Source organism: Ranitomeya imitator, chromosome 5, assembly GCF_032444005.1.
Source record: "Ranitomeya imitator isolate aRanImi1 chromosome 5, aRanImi1.pri, whole genome shotgun sequence".
NCBI lineage: Eukaryota > Metazoa > Chordata > Amphibia > Anura > Dendrobatidae > Ranitomeya > Ranitomeya imitator.
In genome coordinates, this window is record NC_091286.1 from 199,317,503 (window position 1) to 199,341,366 (window position 23,864).

Here is a 23,864-nt window from a genome sequence, read left to right on the forward strand (position 1 = left end):
CTAGTTCTAACTGTAGTGGGGGAAAAAAAAAAAAAATTCTTTATTTTATTATGGTTACTACCTATGGGGGTGATAAAGGAGGGGGGGGGTCATTTACTTTTTTTTTTATTTTGATCACTGTGAGGTTACCTGTTGTGAATTCTGTTGTCGGGCTCCCTCCTGTGGTCATGAATGGTACTTTGGCTGGTTCTGTCCATGGACTTCCTCTGGTGGGTGTTTCTGAGTTTCACAGGTGACGAGGTTAATTCGTTAGCTGCTGCTCTATTTAACTCCACTTAGATCTTTGCTCCATGCCACCTGTCAATGTTCCAGTATTGGTCTGTTCACTCCTGGATCGTTCTTGTGACCTGTCTTCCCATCAGAAGCTAAGTTCCAGCTTGTATTTCTTTGGTTTGCTATTTTTCTGTCCAGCTTGCTATTTAATTTGTTGTCTTGCTTGCTGGAAGCTCTGGGACGCAGAGGGAGCGCCTCCGCACCGTGAGTCGGTGCGGAGGGTCTTTTTGCGCCCTCTGCGTGGTCTTTTTGTAGGTTTTTGTGCTGACCGCAAAGTAACCTTTCCTATCCTCGAACTGTTCAGTAAGTCGGGCCTCACTTTGCTAAATCTATTTCATCTCTGTGTTTGTATTTTCATCTTTACTCACAGTCATTATATGTGGGGGGCTGCCTTTTCCTTTGGGGAATTTCTCTGAGGCAAGGTAGGCTTTATTTTTCTATCTTCAGGGCTAGCTAGTTTCTTAGGCTGTGCCGAGTTGCATAGGGAGCGTTAGGCGCAATCCACGGCTATTTCTAGTGTGTTTGATAGGTTTAGGGATTGCGGTCAGCAGAGTTCCCACGTCCCAGAGCTCGTCCTTATTATCAGTAACTATCAGGTCATTCCGTGTGCTCTTAACAACCAGGTCCATTGTTCTCCTGACCACCAGGTCATAACAGTTACCACAGTGATCAAAATGTGCCTGGAACGAATCTGCCAGCCGGCAGATTCGGTGGGCGCACTGCGCATGCGCCCGCCATTTTGGAAGATGGCGGCGCCCAGGGAGAAGACGGACGGACTGACACCGGGAGGCCCGGTAAATATAAGGGGGGAGATGAGGGCACGGGAAGGGGGAAGGGCGCGTCGGAGCACGGGGGGTGGCATCGGAGCAGTGGGGGGGGGGGGGGGATTGGAGCACGGGGGGGGGGCAGCCGCACTCCGCCCACGCACTTCCTGCTGCAGCGGTTCTGCACCACAAACCGCAGAAAACCCGCAGATATTTTTTTCGTCTGCGGGTTTTACTGCGGGTTTGACCCTCACAATGGAGGTCAATGGGTGCAGAACCGCTGCAGTTCCGCACAAAGAAGTGACATGGTCCTTTTTTACCGCAGCTGTTCAGCGCGGCTTTTTTTGTGAATTTCTGCATCATGTGCACAGTGGTTCCTGTTTTCCATAGGGTACATTGTACTGTACCCTGCATGGAAAATAGCTGCGGACCCGCAGCGGCAAAATCGCGGCGGTTCCGCAGTAAAAAACGCATTGTGTGAACATGGCCTAAGGCTGTTTAGGAGACTTGTCCTAAATTACCTAGAGGGGGTGTGGGCCAACTTGTAGTTTTTAGAAGAACCATTTTAGAGGTACAAATAACATAACTCTCTTGGGGAAGACAACATAGGCATAAACAGCACTTCGAGCCTTTTCTTCTTATTATAGCATGCACGGGGTGGGTTTTAATAAAGTAAAAGTGTACAGTTTTCATCCTGTGATTGCTATCGATTAGTTGCCTCAGATTCCAGCAGTTGCAGTATGATGTCACCTATAAGAAATGTTCGGTATATGGTGGGATTTACCTTCCCACAGCTGCTGAGCTCTGTGATTGGTTGTAACGGTGATGACCCTGTAGTTGTGATGTCACAGCTGCAGCCAATACACAGAGACAATAGCAGCAGCAATGAGCTGGTAGTGGACCAGGGAAGGACAAGGACTATTTTGTGTTTGTTGCTTTAAATGTCTGCAATTGTTTGGGGACACCTTTATGGAAAAGAAAGAAAGAAAAAAAAAAAAAGTGCAAGTGTACCTAAAGTTTCTTAATGCAGTCGAAATCCCTTGGATGCTGTCACCTACCTCAACTAGCTGCAATGGGGAGAATACAGGCAGCACATTCGGTTCCCATTTTTTGTCCTCCAAAAGCTGCGTTGGTAACAACTCTTGGTAAAGAAGAAATCGTTCTTGGTTTGAAATTTCTACAAAATGATTTGTTAATGTTAAAGCAAAGGACGCACAAATAATGCAAACTATTCACGACATACATTTATATCACTTGACAAGTATGAGGACATTTTATTCAATGTCGATTGGGATAGAGAATTCTTGGATAAAGTCACTAAAAAATAAATATTTTGCTACGACTGGGCCCAATTCGGCAAAGCTTTTATATTAGTATTCTGTTGTAAAAAGTTTTGAAAAGTCACCAATTTGGAGCAACTCTAGGTTGTGCTACAATTTTGCGGCATTTGGGTATCAAACTCCCGACGAGTGGCAGCGCTCACTAGGTCTTACATCTTATTCTAGCGGGAACTGCAGTAGTATTTATCAAAGGTGAAGCCATGCGCCTCTTCAGAAGCGTCTGACTCCAGCACATCACCTCATCAAGACTGGCATCAACGTCCATCTTGATAAGCTGGGCCTACTGACTTTATATATTATGCAACCTGAAGTTAGCGTGAAAGTATAATGAACCTATATGAAAACATACAGAGGGTGAAATAAGTGTTTAACACATCATCAATATACTGAGTAAATATTTCTAATGATGCTATTGACAAAAATTTGTCACCAAAGGTCAGCAGTAACTCATCCAATCCACACAGGCAGAGAAATCAAACAATAGATTGCCATAAATGATGTGTATTAATAAGAAATGACACAGGGAAACAGCATTGAACACGAAGAAAGGGAGGTGCAAAAAGCCATGGAAAGTTGTGAAATCTATCAATAATAACAAACAGATCCTGCTAATTAGTGAAAATGGAGCCTCTGACATCGGTGTTAGCATAGCATTATTTGCAATTACCCTTTTACAACTGATTGCTTCCTTGGGGTACTTGGTTGGAATATCTTGTCAGGGGTATTAGTTTTAATAGGGAAAAAAGAAACGTCTCTCTGCGAGACCGCTGGACAAATTAGATATACAGACCTCCGCTATCTCCATCAGTCCTGTATGTGCACATATTGTCCCCCCGTTCTGGCAATTGGTAGGCGACTCAGCCACCCAATCTCCATTGCAACCTCTTGTAACAAGAAGTTATCACCTATCCAATGGATAGACGGTAGCCTCTTCTGACAAGAACACTCATTTAAATAAGAATCTTTTAATGTGTGGGTTTAAAAAAAAAAAGTCAGACATTTAAGACTGACATTTACATGTGGGTAAAGGTTGTATAAAAAGTTGTTACAGTAAAACATGTCAGACAAAAAGTCTCCATTACTGCAGACTGCTGAATCGAGACAGTCTGCAATGTGAACGTTGTCCTATTCACCCATATTCCACGTGTGATTAGGCGGTCATGTGACCCGCCGTATGCAATTTGCATAATTGCAGTTACTTGCGGTCTAGATTCTCCAGCACATCGAGTTGGCACGTGACCCGAGCTTTGCAAACTGCATACTTGTGGTCGTGCGATTGCCCACGCGCATAGAGGATACAACAGAATGATGACAGCATGCACATTGCTCACGGTCACAACTCGGCAGTCTTCACTCACAGTCGCAAAGTGCTCAAAGATAAAACCTCTTTAATGACCAGAATAGTTTTCATTTTTGCGTTTTTGTTTTTATTCCTCCCCTTATTCCAAAAGCCATAACTATTTTTCTTTATCGCCTCTCATTGGGGGACACAGGAACCATGGGTGTATGCTGCTGCCACTAGGAGGCTGACACTATGCAAATAAAAAAGTTAGCTCCTCCTCTGCAGTGTACACCCCACCGACTGGCATTATACTCTTCAGTTTAGCTTAGTGTCAGTAGGAGGTGGACACGGGTCTTTCATTAGACCCTTATCTACCTCAATGTGCGTCGTTCCTTTTCAGGTTTCCGGAGGGATACAGGGTGAACAGTCACACTTGTACTCCCACATTATGGACTAGGAGTACGGCGTGTACTGCCACCCCGTATCCTCATAGATCCCACAGCAGGACCAAGATCCTGGCACAGAAGCGTGCTCAGAAGTCCGGTCCTGGCTCCGTCCCCCACCCACTCGCCCACCAGAGCCTGTCGGTCGGAGGAGACGAGGACGTCCGTCACCACCTACACGGACGTCTAATACCTTCCACTTCTTAAGGTTAGTACCGACGGCGTGGGAAGTTAGGTGAGTATTTGTGCCCCTATCAGTTAGGGGGCCCTGTGGATCCCCTACGTTTCCTGCGCAGTTTTCCTTTTGAGCAGCGCGGTGCCTTACTGGCAGCCGCACTGCTATTTCTACGGCCGCACTTCTCCACCTGCGGCCACACCTTTTTCCGAGACCCACCGATCTGGGTGACACTTAGGCCCCATTCCTTCCCTATCTTTGGGGGCCTTGATACCGACTGCGCAGTTTTCCACCGCGGCCGCGTTTTCACAGGCAGTCGCACTGCCTTACCTGCGGCCGCATCCTTTTAATCTTTGCGGCGCGGCCCCCTTCAGGCAGCCGCACCGTTTTCCCCGGCGGCCGTACCTTGGGAGGTGACGCGCGGCCGCGGTCCTATCCAGCGGCCGCCGGCTTCTAATACAGGCCCCGGCTCTTCCCGGGCCTACTTCCGGCGCCGGTATCGGCGCTCCCCCCTTTCCTGCGGCGGCTGCCGCGCCCATCAGCCGGGCGGCGCCCGCACTGTTTTTTGCGCCGCACCGCCGATTACCACCTTTTCGGCGGTCACCGGCTTCTAATTTAGGCCCCGGTTTTCCCCGGGGCCTACTTCCGGTGACGCGCTCGCCCACTTCCGGTATCATCGGGCGGGCTTTCTCCCGCCCGACAAACTCCGCATTCTCCTCCCACCGGCGCCATCTCGTCTGGCTCCGCCCCTTCCTCCACGCCGCTGCTGGACGCTTAGGGCACGAGTCTCCTTCATTCTGCCACGCTCCATTGCCGGGAAACTTCGCAGAGCGCTCGGTCCGGGGACGCAGCACGCCATCTGCGCCGGGGATCCACAGCATCTTCCTGCAGCTCCTGGTATCCGGGCTTTTCGTCTGCCGTGAGTAGCTCTGCACTGCAGACTGACACCCTCCTCTGCCCCACTGTCCCCTAACCTGCTGGCATTTTCTTCAGGGACCTCTTCAAAATGTCTAACTCTAAAGGGGGCCGCTCTCGTCCTCCGACTTCTTCATCTTCTGCCCTAGTCACCTACTTTGCATGTTCGTCCTGTAACAGCAAACTTCCCTCAGGTCAGTCCTCCCCGCTGTGTCAGTCCTGCAGCAACCCGATTGTTCCCACTGCCCAGGATCCCCCGGCTGTTCCGCCCGAGACTGACCCCCCCATCCCAGGCTGGGCCGCCTCTCTGTCACAATCGGTGGCGGATTTAACACGGGTATCTCAAACCCTGGTGTCCGCGCTGGATCGGTTACCCCTGCAGACCCCTGCCGTGGCCAGTGGGTCGCAGGAACCGCCGCCCGAGCCCTCCTTGATAAGCCACAAAAGGTCCAGACAGGAACGTCGGTCTGAGTCCTCTTCGCGCTCCATCTCGCCACTCGGCCCTCCCCTGCGGTCGGCATCTCCTCGACCCTCCTCCCCTGAGTCAGGCGAGGCACCCTCTGATGCGCCCTCGGAGGATATTTCGGAGCTGGATTCTAACCAAATCGCCACCATGAGGGAGATGGTCCAGAATCTCATTGTGGCAGTAAACCAATCTTGTGGCATAAAGGATCCCTCTACGGAACCCGCAGATCAGGCGGTTTCGTTTAGACGGGCCAAACCACCTTCCAAGTTTTTTGCTCCTCATCCTGAATTCAAGGAAATCATGTCCAGAGAGAGAGAGAACCCCACTAGGCGTTTTCAGAGGGGAAAACGCCTGGGTGTGCTATATCCCTTTTCTCCAGAAGTTACCGCCAATTGGACGGTCTCTCCCTCGGTGGATCCACCTGTGTCCAGGCTGTCCACCAACACGGTGCTTCCTCTGTCCGGCGGAGCATCTCTGAAGGACTCTAACGATAGGGCTATAGAATCCTTTGCGAAGTCAGCTTTTGAAGCGGCTGCAGCGGCCATATGCCCAGCTTTTGCTTCCACTTGGGTTTCTAAATCCATCTCCAAATGGGCCAAAGAACTCCGTCGAGGTATCCTGGACGGGGCGCCTCCCATGCAACTAGCGGAGCTTGCCAACCAGATTTCCCACGCCGGTGAATACCTGGTCTCTGCCTCCCTGGATGTCGCGTCTTGTGCGGCTCAGGCTTCCAGCAATGCCGTTGCCATCCGCCGCACCGTTTGGCTCAAGGCCTGGCAGGCGGATTTATCTTCTAAAAAGTCCCTCACTAGTCTGCCCTTCCAGGGCTCTCGTCTCTTTGGTTCCCAGCTGGATCAAATCATTAAGGACGCCACCGGGGGTACAAGTTCTCTTCTCCCCCAGGCTAAGCCTCGTCGCCCTCCTCCTAGACGGCAGTTTCGCTCTTTTCGGCCCTTTCGTCGCTTCGCTGCGTCAAACTCCTTTTCCCAGCAGCAACAGAGGCCACAGGCACGTCAGGAGAAGAAGGCGGTGTCCTTTAGGCCCACTCCGTCCTGGCGTCCTCGCTATTCCCAGGGTAGATCCTCCAGGCCCAGGACTGGAAGATCCACCTCGGCATGACTCTCGGCAAGACCCCAGCCCACCTCCCAGGTTGGGCGGACGTCTTCTCTTCTTCAGGGACGTCTGGATTTCCGCAGTAGAGGACGCATGGGTCAGGGAAGTTGTATCCTCGGGATACAAGATAGAGTTCGCCTCCCGACCCAGGGATCGTTTCTTCCAATCCCGTCCTCCAAGAGATCCCGCTCTAGTTCCGGGCTTCTTCGCAGCCATCGCTTCTCTGCTCAAATCCGGGGTAATCGTTCCCGTCCCAGAGAAAGAACGGTTCACGGGTTTCTACTCGAACCTTTTTGTGGTACCGAAAAAAGACGGCAAGGTTCGCCCCATTCTGGACCTCAAATTGCTGAACAGGAGAGTTTGCCTGAGACACTTCAGGATGGAATCCCTTCGTTCAGTAATTGCTTCCATGGAGGCCCAGGAATTTCTATGCTCAATAGATATCCAGGACGCCTACCTCCATGTCCCGGTATTTCCCGGACATCACCGTTTCCTGCGCTTCGCAGTACAACAGGAACACTTTCAATTCGTCGCCCTGCCGTTCGGTCTCGCAACCGCTCCAAGGGTGTTCACGAAGATCATGGCGGCGCTGATGGCAATATTCAGAGTCAGAGGCCTGGTCCTATTTCCATACCTCGACGACATTCTCATCAAGGCTCCGTCCTTTGCTCAGGCCCACGAAAGCCTGTCCATTGTTCTCGACACCTTAGCCCGTTTCGGGTGGCTGGTCAACCGGAAGAAGTCCTGCCTTATTCCTTCTCAGCGCATCATCTTTCTGGGCATGCTTTTCGACACTCGTCAGAGCAGAGTCTTCCTTCCCAAGGACAAGAGATCCACTCTTTGTCGGGACATACGCTTGCTCCAGGGTCCTCGGCCTCCCTCCCTCCGATCGGCCATGAAGGATTTGGGGAGGATGGTGGGTACCTTGGAAGCGATTCCCTTCGCCCAATTTCATTCGCGACCCCTTCAGCAAGCCATTCTGTCTCAGTGGCACAGGTCTGTCTTCTCCCTGGATCGGCCGATCAGGCTCTCTTCTCGGGTCAAGCGGTCCCTCAACTGGTGGCTGACGTCACCTCTCATCTCCCAGGGCAGGTCCTTCCTTCCAGTTCACTGGCAGGTGGTGACAACGGACGCCAGCCTGATCGGCTGGGGTGCGGTTTTTCGCCACCTGACGGTTCAGGGCCGTTGGTCGTTGCAGGAGTCAACTCTGCCAATCAATGTCCTCGAGATTCGGGCCATCTTTCTGTCCCTCCGCCACTGGGAAAGGATCCTCAGGTGCCTTCCAGTCCGGATCCAGACGGACAACGCCACGGCTGTGGCGTATGTCAACCATCAGGGGGGGACCCGGAGCTCCTTGGCCCTTGCCGAGGTATCCAAGATCCTCCTTTGGGCAGAGGCAACGGTTCCGGTGATATCCGCGGTGCATATCCCCGGCGTGGACAACTGGGCCGCCGACTTCCTCAGCCGCGAGGGCCTCGCGGCAGGGGAATGGTCCTTGCATCCGGAGGTCTTCCATCAGATTTGCCTTCGATGGGGGACTCCGGATGTGGATTTCACGGCGTCTCGAATCAACAGGAAGGTTCCGCAGTTCGTCTCCAGGTCCCGCGATCCTCTCGCAGTGGACGTCGATGCTCTGGCCATTCCTTGGTCACAGTTCGAGCTGCCCTACCTGTTCCCACCCCTTCCATTACTTCCCAAGCTGTTGAAGAAAATCAAAGCGGAAGGGGTGCCGGTCATCCTGATCGCCCCGGATTGGCCCAGGAGAGCTTGGTTCGCGGAGCTCGTCAACCTTCTCGCGGACGCTCCCTGGCGCCTTCCAGACAGGCCCGATCTGCTGTCCCAGGGTCCGATCTGCCACCCGAATTCTCGGTCGCTCAGTTTAACGGCGTGGCTGTTGAGACCGCGGTTTTAAGAGCGTCCGGCCTCTCGGACCGGGTGATTCACACCATGATTCAGGCTCGGAAGCCTTCGTCTTCCAGGATCTACTACCGCACCTGGAAGGCTTACTTCCGTTGGTGCGAGTCCAACCGCGTTCCGCCTATGGTTTTTTCCCTGCCTTCTCTTTTGGCCTTCCTTCAGGCAGGACTGGATTCGGGCCTGGCGCTTAGCTCCCTGAAGGGTCAGGTCTCTGCGCTTTCCATCCTCTTTCAGAAGACCTTGGCCTCTCGGCCACAAGTTAAGACCTTCTTTCAAGGGGTAGCCCATGCTGTCCCGCCGTACAGGGCCCCTGTGGAGGCATGGGACTTAAACCTGGTACTGGACGTTCTGAGGGTTTCCCCCTTTGAACCTCTTAGGGAGATTCCTCTATCAGTTCTATCTTGGAAGGTGACCTTTCTTGTGGCCATCATGTCTATTCGCCGCGTTTCCGAGTTGGCGGCCCTGTCTTGCCGCCCTCCGTTTTTGGTCATTCACCAGGACAAGGTGGTCTTCCGGCTCCCACCTTCCTTTCTTCCTAAGGTGGTTTCCACCTTCCACCTCAACGAGGACATCGTTCTACCTTCCTTTTGTCCAGTTCCGACTCATCCTCTGGAGCGATCATTGAACAAGCTGGACCTCGTCAGGGCAGTGAGGATCTATCTGGACAGAACGTCCACTTTCCGGAAGACGGATTCCTTTTTCGTCATTCCTGATGGCACGCGCAGAGGCCAACCGGCTTCTAAAGCGACTATTGCTCGCTGGATCAGATTGGCAATTTTGGAGGCTTACCGGGTCAAGAACAGAGTGCCCCCTCCTGGGATTAAGGCTCACTCTACCCGAGCAGTCGGCGCCTCCTGGGCGGTGCACCACAGGGCTTCCGCCTTACAGCTTTGCAAAGCGGCAACTTGGTCTTCCATCCACACGTTCACCAAATTTTACAAGGTCCATACCTACGCTTCGGCGGAAGCCGGCCTAGGCAGAAGGATCTTGCAGGCGGCAGTGGTGAGTCCTCTGACCTGATGGAAGTCTGTCTTTCCCACCCGTGGGACTGCTTTGGGACGTCCCATGGTTCCTGTGTCCCCCAATGAGAGGCGATAAAGAAAACAGGATTTTTGGTTGCTTACCGTAAAATCTGTTTCTTGAAGCCTCCATTGGGGGACACAGCTCCCTCCCAATGTTTCTGTTATCTGTTTTATGACTGTTCTCACGTTTACAGTTCTCAAGTTTGTGGTTATGGTTTTTCAACCTTGTTCTTTTCTCCTACTGCTTTCTCACTAACTGAAGAGTATAATGCCAGTCGGTGGGGTGTACACTGCAGAGGAGGAGCTAACTTTTTTATTTGCATAGTGTCAGCCTCCTAGTGGCAGCAGCATACACCCATGGTTCCTGTGTCCCCCAATGGAGGCTTCAAGAAACAGATTTTACGGTAAGCAACCAAAAATCCTGTTTTCCTCTCGACAGCTGCATCAGGGCTTGTTTTTTGTGATACAGCTGTAGGGTTTTTTTTTGTTAGAACATTCATTATACCATGCAATGTACTGAAAAATATTCCAAGTGGGGTGAAATGGTAAAAAAATAAAATAAAAATGCAATTCCACCACTGTTTTGGGGGCTTTGTTTAAAACCTGACAATATAATCCTCCAGGTCAGTGCATTTAACCGGATATTAAACTTTAATTGTATTTTCTATTTTAGAGGCTAAAACCCCCCAAAATAACTCAAGACAATTGTTTTTTTGTTTTAGATATGTAATGTTTTATTTTTCAGTTCATTAAGCTCATTCACTGATGGTATTATGAATTCACAGATGTATTGCTCTATATGGAAAGAGAAGATGCTACCATCACTCCGTGCCCTTGATAGACAAGCACTTTTCAAACATGACAGTGATCCAAAACTGTAAGGCCACTGCTGCATTTCCGAAGAACAGAGTGTAAGTGATTCAGTGACCAAGTAGGTCTCCTGATCTGATCCCAACCAAGCTCTTAAGGGAAATTCTGTAGAGACAAGGTGGGCATCACTCTCCATCCAGCATCCAGGCTCTAAAAGAGGCTGCACTCAGTAAACTAAGTGACACATTGTTGGATTCAGGGTCTCTGTCTACATCGTGCTGCTCTCAGAAGAGGTAGCAAAAACCTGCTGACAGATTCCCTTTAAGGCCCCTTTCACACAACAGTTTTTCCCTTCAGTAACAATCCGTCAAATTTTGATGCCGCCGGATCAGTTTTTTTCTCATAGACTTGTATTAGCGACGGATGGTCTCACGTTTCATCCGTCGTTCGCTGGTTCCGTCGAAAATTGTCTGGCGGCCGGAGACAACGGAAAAAGTAACGTTTTTTCGGATCAGTCGCCATCCGTCGTGTGCTCAAATTGAAGCCTATGGGCGCCGGATCCGTCAAATTATTTTTTTATTTTATTTTTTTTTTTAACTGTGCATGCTGCTCTAATCCAATTAGCCAGATCAGTAAGTCGGATCCGTAGAAAAAAAACGTATCCATCGCATCAGTTTTTGACAATCTGCGACGGATCCTTCGATCCAACGGATTGTGACTGATGGCAAAAAACTGATGTGTGAAAGGGGCCTAAGAGCTTGCCGTGCAGTATAATGGCTGCTATGTTGAAACCTCATAAATGCCACCATCATACTAGAAATCGTCATTTATGGTGTTAAACTGATGTAATTGGAGTTAGCTTTGATTGCATCAGTTACTGTTGAGTGCCAGCCACGGAATGGAAAAGGATTCAGGGCTTGAGCACACTCCATACATATACAGTGCACGGCTGACTACATGTGTACGGCAGCTGACATTAAGTGGTAAGGTGGTAAATAATGTATGCTTCCATTGTGAAATCTGGCGACAGACCCACTGTAAATGTACAATGTTGTGCTTCTTTGTGTAACCAGAGTCTTCAATGGTCTTGACTGCACGGACATTTCCTTTTTTTTTCTTCGGAGGACCATGTTGAGGAAGCAGACTTATTCCATACAAAATATGGTTTGTTTTCACACAGCCATTTCAATTATGCATCCATATGGACAGGTTTGCATTTACAAAATGGAACATTTAAAAGAATACATATATATTATACCTTCAATTTTATCCTTCAGTACATCTTCATGAAAATCAGACGCCAATGCAGCCAATTTACTCAAGCCCAACAGTGTTTTCTTTTTGCAGAAATATCGAGATTCCACATTTGCCAGAGTTTTCAGCGTTCTATGAGCCTGTAATAAGGAGACAGAGTCAAGACAAAGGAATGGCATTTAGCAGCAGGAAAAAAAAAAAAAAAAAAAGATTGCATCACATGACAAAAATAAAGAGAATTAATTATTAGGCTATTGATATATTAGAACTACAGCCAAAGTGTGTGATTAGCTAAGCACATGTTATGGGTACTAAGTATTCAAGGATTTTACATTAAGAGTATGTGCACACATTGACTAAAATTTCTGCACCATTTGTGCATCTTCTGGTGAAAAACGCAGGGCAAAAATGCAGAGAATTGACATGCTGCAGATTTTCTGCACCAAATCTGCAAGTCAAAAATAGTCAACATGTGCACGATACTTCAGCTTTCTCATTCACTTTGCTGGCATCAGGATTTGCCGCAAATCTGTACAGAAAAAAAAATCTGCACTGTGTGCACACAGCCTGAGGGGAGCCTGTCCTAAACAGTCTATATGGGCTTGTAGGTCATACCAAGCTGGATAAAACAGGATTTTTGGTTGCTTACCGTAAAATCTGTTTCTCGGAGCCTTCATTGGGGGACACAGGAACCATGGGGTGTATGCTGCTGCCACTAGGAGGCTGACACTATGCAAATAAAAAAGTTAGCTCCTCCTCTGCAGTGTACACCCCACCGACTGGAAGTAGGATATTCAGTTAGTGAAAAAAGCAGTAGGAGAAGCAACATGTTAAAGATAGAAAGTCAAACTGTGACAATATAACACAATAAAACAGAGCTGTTCAACTTGGGAGGGTGCTGTGTCCCCCAATGAAGGCTCCGAGAAACAGATTTTACGGTAAGCAACCAAAAATCCTGTTTTCTCTATCGCCTCATTGGGGGACACAGGAACCATGGGACGTCCCAAAGCAGTCCCTGGGGTGGGAACAGCAGAAAAAAACTCCATTCAGGTCGGAGAACTTACCACTGCCGCCTGCAAGATCCTTCCGCCTAGGCTGGCAACTGCCAAAGCGTAGGTATGGAGCTTATAACATTTGGCAAATGAGTGAATGGAACACCAGGTTGCCTTGCAAGGTTGTAGGGCAGATGCCCCATGGTGTACCGCCCAGGAGGCGCCCACTGCCCGGGGCAGAGTGAGTCTTAATCCCAGGAGGAGTCACTCTGTTCCTGACCTGGTAAGCCTCCAGAATAGCAGGTCTGATCCAGAGAACAATCATAACCTTGGAGGCTGGCAGGCCTCTTGGCGCACCGTCTGGAATGACAAATAGACGGTCCGTCTTCCTAAAGAAGGTGGTCCTAGACAAATAGATCCTCACCGCCCTGACCAGGTCTGGCCTGTTCAGCGAACGCTCCAGAGAATAGGTCGGAGCAGAACAAAAAGGTGGGAAGGACGATCTTATTGAAGTAACAAGGAGGACACCACCCTGGGAAGAAAAGGCGACGATGGCCGTAAACTACCTTATCTTGGTGAAGAACCAAGAAATGGGGCGACAGGAGAGAGCCACCAACTCCGAGACGCGCCTAATGGAGGTGATGGCCACCAGAAACGACACCTTGCAGGACAGAACAGACAGTGAGGCCTCATGGGGAGGTTCAAGGGGGGGAACCCACAGCCTCCAGAACAAGATTAAGCTCCTTGGGATCCACGAGAGTCCGGTACAAGAGAGCTGCATGCACCACTCCTTGAAGAAAAGTTCTGACCTGAGAACGGGACGGATATATATCCTTGTACCGTGATAGCCAGTAGATAAAATATTTGGAATTTAATTAGTCTATGCCTGATGAAGAGGCCTGAGAAGTCTCGAAGGTTTGCAATTTGCTACCATCTATTCAGTTAGCCATTGAGAGGTATCAACCACCGAGGTCTCTCAGATCTAAATATCTGACCTGAGAACAGGAAGTCAAGGACTTCTGAAATGGGACTTCAGAAAGAGAATGGAAAGCGTTGCTACCTGACCCTTTAGAGGACTAAGGTCAAGGCCAGCATCAAGTCCCGCCTTGAGAAAAGGCCAAATGGAAGGATTCAACAGCCAAGATGTTAAATTGAGCAACCAAGAACTCTGGTGGCAGATCGGTCCTTGGGACAGAAGATCTGGCCTGTCTGGGGCCTCCAGAGGAAGTCCGCGAGGAGATTGGCGATCTCAGCGAACCAGAACCTTCTGGGCCAATCTGGTGCGATCAGAAAGACCGGCACCCCCTCCGCAATGATCTTCAACAGCCTGGGAAGAAGGGAAGGGGAGGAAACAGATAGGGAAATACAAAATGCGACCCAGGAATGGCCAAAGCATCGGTCTCCACTACAAGAGGGTCGCGGACCTGGAAATAAACGGTGGAACCTTCCTAAGCAGTCGCGACACCAAGAGATCCGCGTCCGGAGATCCCCATCAAAGGCAAATTTGAAGGAAGACCTCCCGATGCAGGGACCACTCTCCTGCCGAAAGGCCCTCGTGGCAGAGAAAAACACCGCGGCCTAGTTGCCAACACCGGGAATATGCACTGCGGATAGTGCCGGAACCGTCGCCTCTGCCCAGAAGAGGATCTTGGATACCTCCGCCATTTCCAAGAGACTGATTCCCTCCATGGTGTTTGACATATGCCACAGCCGTGGCATTGGACGTCTGGATTCTGACTGGCAGACCTCTGAGAACCTTTTCCCAGTGACTCAGGGACAGAAGAATGGCCACTATCTCAAGGATGTCGATCGGCAGAGGGGAATCTTGCTCCGACCAACGCCCCTTTAACTGACGGATTGTGGGAAACCGTGCCCCAGCCGGGAAGGCTGGCGACCGTCGTCACCACCTGCCATGGGCGAGAAGGAAGGACCGGACCTGGGGAATGAGAGGGGATGACAGCCACCAGCTGAGAGACCATTAGAATCGGACGGAAGGCCGAATCGGACGATCCAGAGACAGCACCGACCTGTCCCACTGAGAAAGGATGGCCTACTGAAGTGGAACAGCGCAAAAGGGAACGCTTCCGATGCTGCCACCATTCGTCCCAGGACCTTCATTGCTGAACGGAAGGAAGGCAGCCGAGGGCCTTGCAGAAAACTCCGTCCTGGAGAATTGCCCGTTTCTCCTTGAGAAGAAAAAAATAAAAAAACCCTCGACTGACAGGTGTCGAACAGCATGCCTTAGAAGACGAGGCACTGACTCGGAACAAGACAAGACTTTGTTCTGCTGACCAGCCACCAGAAACGGGACAGGGAGTCGGATGATTGTCACTCTCCTGGGCCTGAGAGGGGGGCGGAGCCTTGATGTCTTCGAGGTACGGAATGAGCACTAGGCCCGTGATCCTCAAAATGTCCATAAATGTAGCCATGATCTTTATGAAGACACTGGGTGCGGTCGCAAGACCGAGTGGCAGGGCGATGAACTGGAAATGACTCTTCTGCACCACGAAACGCAGGAGACACAGGTGTGCTGGGAAAATCAGAACATCGAGATAGGCTTCTTGGATATCTATGGAGAACAGGAATTCCTGTGGTTCCATGCAAGCCAATACTGAACAGAGGGACTCCATCCTGAAATGCCGCAGGCAGAACCTTTTGTTCACTAACTTAGGAACCAGATGGGTCGAACTGCGCCGTTGTTCTTCGGCACTACAAGCAGGTTTGAATAGAAACCTGTGAAGCGTTCCTACTGAGATGGAAACGATAACCTCCGAACAAAGAAGAAAGGCAATGGACACAAAGAAACCTGGGATCAGATTAGGATCTTGTAGAGGGTGGGATTCGAAGAAGCGATTCCGGGGCCGCGAAGCGAACCCCATCTTGTATCCAGAGGATACCACCTCCCTGACCTCGACTGAGGCAAGCCAAACATCCCTGCAAAAAAGAAAAAAACAAAACAGACGCCCCCCCAAACTGGGAGGAACACTGGGCCCTTAGCACGAGTTATGCCAAGGAAGATCTGCCAGGTCTGGGCCTGGTGGACCTACCATGGGAATTGAGGGAACGCCAGGAAGGGGTAGGCTTGAAGGAAGCCTTTTCTCTAGCCAGGCGAGACCGCGGTCTGTGCTAGCCAGAGGAATATTCTGACGCCACGAACCAGCGAAAGGACAAAAAGGGAGCTGAACTGCCATATCAGGGGAGGCCAGCGACGCTCGTGCCTCCCGTTGCGTCCTTAATAATTTGTTCCAGCATGTAGTCAAAGACGGGCCCCCTGGAAAGGGAGGCTGGTAAGGGACTTCTTTGAAAACAAGTCCACCTGCCATGTCTTGAGCCAAATATTCCGCCAGATGGTCACCATATTGCTGGATACCTGAGCTGCACAAGACACGCATCTAGGGAGACAGCTACCAAATATTTCCCTGCATAGGAAATCTGGTACGTCAGGTCGGCCAGCTCCCCCGGAAGAGGTCCAGCCGTGGTACCCTTACAAGGCTGTTTGGCCCATCTAGCTGTGGTCCTTGAGACCCAGGTAGAGGCAATGGCCGAGGCACAAAGCAGAAGCAGCCACTTCAAAAGGCTGATTTTCCAGCGATTCTATACTTGTATCCTTGGAATCCATGAGGGATGCTGCATTAGAAAAGTCGAAGGACCATGTTGGCGGACAGTCTGGGGACCGACGAGTCCGCTGCCGAGAAATCAGTCCAGTTAGCGATGAGCTCAGGGGAGAAGGGATATAGGATGCTGAGACGCTTCCCTGTCTGAAAGCATCTGGTATGGTTCACCTTTCCCCTGGCAAGTACCACAACAAATTCAGTGTGTAGAGCAAAGACCTTGGAAGTTGGTTTTGACCGTCTAAACGAAACCGCCTTTTCTGCGGGTTCCGTAGATGTATCCATGATGCCTAAGGTCTGGTTGACTGCAATAATAAGGCTTTGCACCCTATCACTCATGCTAGAGGCCTGTAGTGAAACAAAGTCTGAATCTTCCTCTGAAAACATGACCGAGGACGCCCGTCTGACTCGGGAGAGGAGGATCTGGAAGAGGGATCTCACCGTGCCAGACCGGAGGGCGAGATGGATCGGGAAAAGGACAGAATTTCGCTCCTGTCTGGATCTCTTGTGACCTGTGTTGAAAAGGCCGGATGGAGAATCCTGTGACCCACTGGCAACTGCGGGGGGCTGGGAGGGACAATCTGTCAAGCACGGACACCAGGGACGTGACATCCTGGTGAGGTCCGCCACAGACCGAGACAGAAGGAAAGCCCACCCAGGGATAGGGGCCTCTGTCTCACCCGGGGTAGGAACTCCTGGTTCTTTCCCGATCTTCTTTCTTCTGTGATCTTCTTATCTCTGTACCTGGGGGGAGAGAGAGAGAGAGAGAGAGAGAGTACCTCCCCATCCAAGATCGGACGTCCGATAATCCAGCATAGTGGGACGTCCGTGTCTCCTCGAACCGACAGGCTCTGGTGGGCGAGTGGGTGGGAGACGGAGGCAGGCCCGGGTCTGAATCACCTCAACACGCTTCAGTGTTAGGGGCTAGGGTCCTGCCAACCAGACTTATGAGGATACGGGGTGGCAGTACACGCCGTACTCATAGTCTCTTTGTGGGACTACAGGTGTGACTGACCACCCTGTTTCCCTCCGTGGTACCTGAAAAGAAACGACGCACATTGAGGTAGATAAGGGTCTAATGAAAGACCCGTGTCCACCTCCTACTGACACTAAGCTAAACTGAATATCCTACTTCCAGTCGGTGGGGTGTACACTGCAGAGGAGGAGCTAACTTTTTTATTTGCATAGTGTCAGCCTCCTAGTGGCAGCAGCATACACCCCATGGTTCCTGTGTCCCCCAATGAGGCGATAGAGAAAATGTCTTATATTGATGTCTTATTCCAGAGAAATTCACATCTTTCTTATATGTAAATGATATGTTAAGAACTATGGGCTGGACACTCATCTGCATGAGAGTCTGCCTCCAGAGCTTATAAAAAGGGGAGTTACTAGTGTGAGATGTGTAATGAATGACACTTTGCTCTCATAATCACACAAAGCTCTGCAGTGAGATCAGTACTAACAGTACAGCAGAAGTGAACGGTGTCCCATTGCAAATATTTGCAGCAGAACTTGTCCTCTCTGCCAGCACTGCTGCACAGTTGTGCCTAATTATAACAAAGTACAGCAGAGGTGAACCTTCTTGTGCTATTAATGTGACAAGTATATTTGCAGCTGTCTTCTCACAGAACCGTCAGCTCTACTGTAGTACCCTTTCCCAAAACGGTCTGCCTGTGAGATAGAAGCAGAGGTACTGTGAGAGGACTGCAGCTGCAAATGTTTTTTTGCCATGAGACAAACTTCACTTCTGCTTTACTGTGTTATCACCGATTTCACTGCAGAGCTGTGTTAGATTATTAGAGCTAAGTGTCAAGTCATTAATTGGTGCACACTGGTAACAACCCCTTTCATTTAAAATAACCTCTGGAGGCAGACTCAAACAGATCAGTGTCCGCACTGACAGAACATAGATGGCATCTGAATGCTGTCCGATTTTTTTCATGGCCCAATAGACTTGCATTGGCAAGTTTGATATGCAGAGAAAAGAAACCAAATCAGACATGTGAACTATCCAAGACTATTATGTGAGAAAAACGGACTTCTGAATGAGCCTTAAAGTGGAACAACACAGATTACTGAGCTATAGGAATAGTGTCAGATGTTGCAGTCTGACTAAAATATACAAATGATATTAAAGAATAAAAGCTGTGAAGGATTTGGAACTAGTTATTGCTCTGTAGATGAACAATAAAGCAAAAGCTTTATAAAATCAAGAACATTACTATGGATGAGGAGGAGACTTGCTTTACTACAGATGATTTCCATCCAGTACCTAAAAATCGGCATCTATTATATACGGTAAGTAAAACAAGAATTCACACAATGTACTAACACGAAATGAAGATCACCTTTTCAAAATCTTGACTATTGATTTCATGTAACCAGCTAAGGTGCTCATGAGCTCGTAAGAAATCAGCCAACTGTCCATGCTGAGAAACTGGTTGTGATAAAAGCTTTCCTCGTTTTCCCTTTTCCAAATACCAGCGAAATAAGAAATCTGAAAAATTCTGAATTTTACAAGAAAAAACAAAGTTAAAAATAATGGCAACAAGAACTTTTATTTATGTAGCCAAAATTTTGGGAGCTCAAAATGCCAAATAATGAGAATATCAAGCTGATCGCTTTGAGATCAGAGGATGGATAAACCTAGGCATTCCACAGACTCTGCCTGGGGTGAACTGCAAGCAGGGTCACCAGCTTTTTCAGATATAACCTTCGGCCACCACCTTTCAGCCCCAAGTTACAGCATTCGATAATGCTGAACATATGACTCCAATTTGCCCTGGAAGGCAAAAAAAAAAAAAAAAGACCTTTTATTATTCTCACCTACAGGGCAGTTCAGTCCGATGGACATAGTTGATCTTGGTCCCCTGCCTCCACTTTCTTTGCGATGCCATCCTTCTTCTGTGCTTCATGCGGATGACGCATTTTTGGTTTGGCGTTTCTGCACAGGAGCAATTCTTTCTGCCCTGCCGAGGGCACAGCAAAGTACTGCAATGCGCATGTGCCGAGAAAGGTCAAAAGAGTGCTGCTGCATACAGCAGGGCAGAGAGAGAAGTGCATCTGAACAGAAGCGCAAAGGAGAACACTGTGTGGATGATGTAGAACAAATCATCCGCATGAAGCACAGAAGGAGGATGCATTGCAATGAGAGGAGGCACCAGATCAAGACCAGTGATGTCCATCGGACAAGACAGCCTGGTAGGCAAGTATAATAAATGTTTTTTTTTTTGCCTTGCAGGGCGAATTGGAATCATATGTACAGCATTATAGAATGCTGTAACATGGGGCTAAAATGTGGTGCCTGTAGATTATATTGGGGAAAAACTGGTGGCAGGTTCCCTTTAAAGAAATGTTTTAATACATTCTTGCACCAAGTTGCTCCAGTGTTAGGCTACTTTCACACTAGCGTCGGAATCTCCTCGTCGCAATGCGTCGGGCAGAGATTCCGACGCTAGCGTTTGACGCACTGCACAACGGAGGCAGCGGATGCATTTTTCCGGTGCATTCGCTGCCCCATTGTAAGGTGCGGGGAGGTGGGGGCGGAGTTCCGGCCGCGCATGCGCGGTCGGAAAAAGCGGTCCGTCAGGAGCAAAAAACGTTACATGTAACGTTTTTTGCTCCCGGCGATCCGCCACAACACGGCGCAACCGTCGCACGACGGTTGCGACGTGTCGCAATGCGTCGCTAATGTTAATCTATGGGGCAAAAACGCATCCTGCAAACAACTTTGCAGGATGCGTTTTTTTGCCATAAACGACGCATTGCGACGTCTGGCAAAAAAGCCAGTGTAAAAGTAGCCTTAGTAACTCTTCCAAGCAGCTTGTGGAACTGACAGAGTAACTGAAGAACTGTGGCTGCTCATTTTCCTCAGATTATTGACCTAGTCCCCGACAACCACTATATGCAAAGTTAATTATAGGTACGCCATTGCTGGGGTATGGACAGAGCTCAGGAGCTGAACTCTCTACACACAAGGTAAATGACGGCTGGATTAAATAGACTTCATCTGTGTCTAACAACAACCGTCCGAGCTTAACTGCTGTTAACCATTTAAATCACGCTGTTAATATTGAGACGTTTAAATGGAGTGTTTGCTAGTGCTTGCCTACACCAGCTCCCATCAGCCCCGATGGGTTACCATGGCCTGCAAAAGGCCCTTGTCACTGCAATCTTGGTCCACCTGTAAAGCTCAGCCATACTGTGGTATTGCAGCATATAGCTTAAGCAGTCATTTGCAGTTTCAAGCGCCCTAAAAGGGCTAAAACAATAATAAAAAAAGTTCAGAAATAAAAAAAAAAATTAATATTTGTATTGCTGCGTCCATAAAGTCTATAAAAATAAAAATGAACTCAAAATAAAAATTAATTCAGACTGTAGAGTCCATCAGAGAAGCTGCCAGGGACCACACCAGGAGCAGGTGAGTATAATGGGGAGGGGGAGCACAGAGATATTCACCTGCCCTCGTTCCACCACCGGGCGCCGTCTTCCAGGTAATCTGCCTGTGACGCTCAGGTCAGAGGGCGCGATGACGTGGTTCGTGCGCGCCCTCTGCCTGAGCGTCAGTGCGGAGGACGGGGAAGACACAGCGGCGCCCGGCAGTGGAACGGGGAAAGGTGACTATAGCAAGTGCCGGAGGCCTGAGCGACGAGAGGCGAGTATGTCTTTTTTTTTTTTTTTTAATCGCAGCAACAGCATATGGGGCATAATTGTCTATGGAGCATCTTATGTAGACATAATCCGCATTTGTGCAGAATTACATGGGGCAAATGTTTGTATGGAGCATCTTATGGGGTCATAATCAGCATTTGTGCAGCATTATATGGGGCATATTTTAATATGGAGCATCTTATGGGGCCCATCATGAACTGTATGGAGCATTATATTGGGCTCCTGATTCAATATGGATATTCAAAAACACTTAACCTACTGATGTCTCAATTCATTTTACTTTTATTGGCACCTATTTTTATTTTTGACATTTACCGATAGCTGCTGCATTTTCCACCCTAGGCTTATACTCGAGTCATTAAGTTTTCCCAGTTTTTTTGTTGGCAAAATTAGGGGTCTCGGCTTTTACTCGAGTATATACGGTAAATGAAAAAAAAAATCCATGCAAGTTTTGTATCGCTGTAATCATACTGACCTGAAGAACAATGTCACCATGACATTTTTACCATAAAAAGGATACCGTAAAAACAACCCCCTCCCCCACACCAATAACCATAGCAGAACAATTTTATTTCTTTACCATTTCATCCCACTTGGAATAGTTTTCCACTACACTGTATGGTAAAATGAATGAAATTAAAACTACAACTCGTTCTGCAAAAAACAAGCTCACATACAGCTACCTTGACAGAAAAATTAAGTTCTTTCTCTTTGAATAATGGGAGAGAAAATTGCAAATTAAACAAAAATTTGCTGCGGAGGAAAGGGGTCAATGATAACACACAAACCTGATCTGCAAACTGAGTCATGTATCGCTGAAGTCTGTTCTGATTGTCAGTGAGTTCACATATTTGCACCAAGATATCAAAGTCACAAAATTTCTCAGCAAGACTCGATGCCCACTGAAACTGACCCAGCGTCACTGCAGAACAGAAGGAAAGACACAATGCAAGTTATTTGGTATCAGGCAGCATTAGTACATTTAGATGGACGTATAAGGGACTTTTAGGCAATTTTTAGACGCCGACGTGCCCGCTGAGCTTATGTAGTTGAAGAAGCTTCAGGCAAATGCTGGTATTACGGAAAAGAACAAAAACATTTCACTCATTTCTTAGTGGTCGGTCACTCGTTTGTCAGTGGTCATTCGTTTGTTAGTAGTAGTACTTCCCTGCTGGGCCTAAGGTCATGGCCAGTGTTCACATGAGCATGCAAATATAGATGACAGTCTGGCATTGGGATAAAACATTAAATTTATTTAAAGCCCACTTCTGTCTTTGTGCATCTTAGATTTTTTATGTGTTATCCCTATGCCAGGCACAATCAGCTATATTTATTAGTTCAGAGATTTACGAAGGAGACAGGTTATGGATGGCTTTGTAGGTCAGTGTTAGTAGTTTGAACTGGATATGATTGGGAATTGGGAGCTAAGGAAGGGATTTGCAAAGGGGAGAAGTGGAGGAGTAGCAAGGAGAGAGATGAACTAGTCAGGCAGCAGAGTTAAGGATGGACTGGAGAGGTGCCAGAGTGTTAGCAGGGAGGTCACATAGGAGGATGTGGCAGTAGTTGAGGTGGCAGATGAGGAGGGCATGCGCAAGCATTTTAATAAATTGAGGGTTGAGGAACGGATGGATTCCAGAAACATTTTAGAGCTTCAACTTCAGGTTTCCAAAACAGAAAAGGTTTTTGTTTTGTCTTTTAAAGCGACCATTCTTCAGGAAGCTTCCAAACAGTAACTGCTTACTACCTTATGCATACAAGTATATTATTAAAGGGAACCTGTCACCCCGAAAATCGCGGGTGAGGTAAGCCCACCGGCATCAGGGGCTTATCTACAGCATTCTGTAATGCTGTAGATAAGCCCCTGATGTTACCAGAAAGGAGAACAAGACGTTATATTATACTCACCCAGGGGCGGTCTCGCTGCTGGTCAGGTCGGATGGGTGTCTCCGGTCCGCTGCGGCGCCTCCCATCTTCATTACAAGACGTCCTCTTCTGATCTTCAGCCACGGCTCCGGCGCAGGCGTACTTTGCTCTGCCCTGTTGAGGGCAGACAAAGTACTGCAGTGCGCAGGCGCCGGAAAGGTCAGAGGCCCGGCGCCTGCGCACTGCAGTACTTTGTCTGCCCTCAACAGGGCAGAGCAAAGTACGCCTGCGCCGGAGCCGTGGCTGAAGATCAGAAGAGGACGTCTTGTAATGAAGATGGGAGGCGCCGCAGCGGACCGGAGACACCCATCCGACCGAACTGACCAGCAGCGGGACCGCCCCTGGGTGAGTATAATCTAACGTCTTTTTCTCCTCTTTCAGGTAACATCGGGGGCTTATCTACAGCATTACAGAATGCTGTAGATAAGCCCCTGATGCCGGTGGGCTTACCTCACCCGCGATTTTCGGGGTGACAGGTTCCCTTTAAAGAAAAAAAACCGCAGAACGCAAAAGCGGCCAAAGAAACAGTCTGGAAAGGCACAAGAAAATATGTTACAGGAAAACAACTTTTGGCCACAATTGTATAAAACAGCATTGAATATTACAGGGCAATACATAAAACACATTTTTCACTTACACAATGGAGCCAGGAGGTCGGATCTTTTTTGCGCATATTCAGTTTCCAAAATGCTATATCTTTCTTGATCAGTTGGTCGGTCCACAGATTTCAACTGCGTGACATAGTCATCAAGGAAATAATTTATCAGTGCCACAAGCTGCTCTATTAGGTCACTACGTAGTCGGGAATCAGCTTGAGGATAGACTTTCTTCAGAATTATGCCATGCTGACTTGTTATCACAGTACGGATAGCACTAGAAGCTGCAGAGATAAA

General features: G+C 48.8%; 1 protein-coding gene across 1 annotated transcript in view; it reads right to left on the bottom strand.

The window, feature by feature from the left end:
- Window positions 1-23,864, bottom strand: part of NUP133 (nucleoporin 133) — a 257,731-nt gene that overhangs the window by 58,308 nt on the left and 175,559 nt on the right. The window contains exons 18-22 of the mRNA XM_069769500.1: window positions 23,609-23,851; window positions 21,837-21,970; window positions 18,726-18,884; window positions 11,779-11,914; window positions 2,096-2,214 (exon numbers count right to left, since the gene is read on the bottom strand). Of these exons, the coding sequence (XP_069625601.1) occupies window positions 2,096-2,214; window positions 11,779-11,914; window positions 18,726-18,884; window positions 21,837-21,970; window positions 23,609-23,851 (791 nt within the window). The remainder of the gene's footprint in view (window positions 1-2,095; window positions 2,215-11,778; window positions 11,915-18,725; window positions 18,885-21,836; window positions 21,971-23,608; window positions 23,852-23,864) is intronic.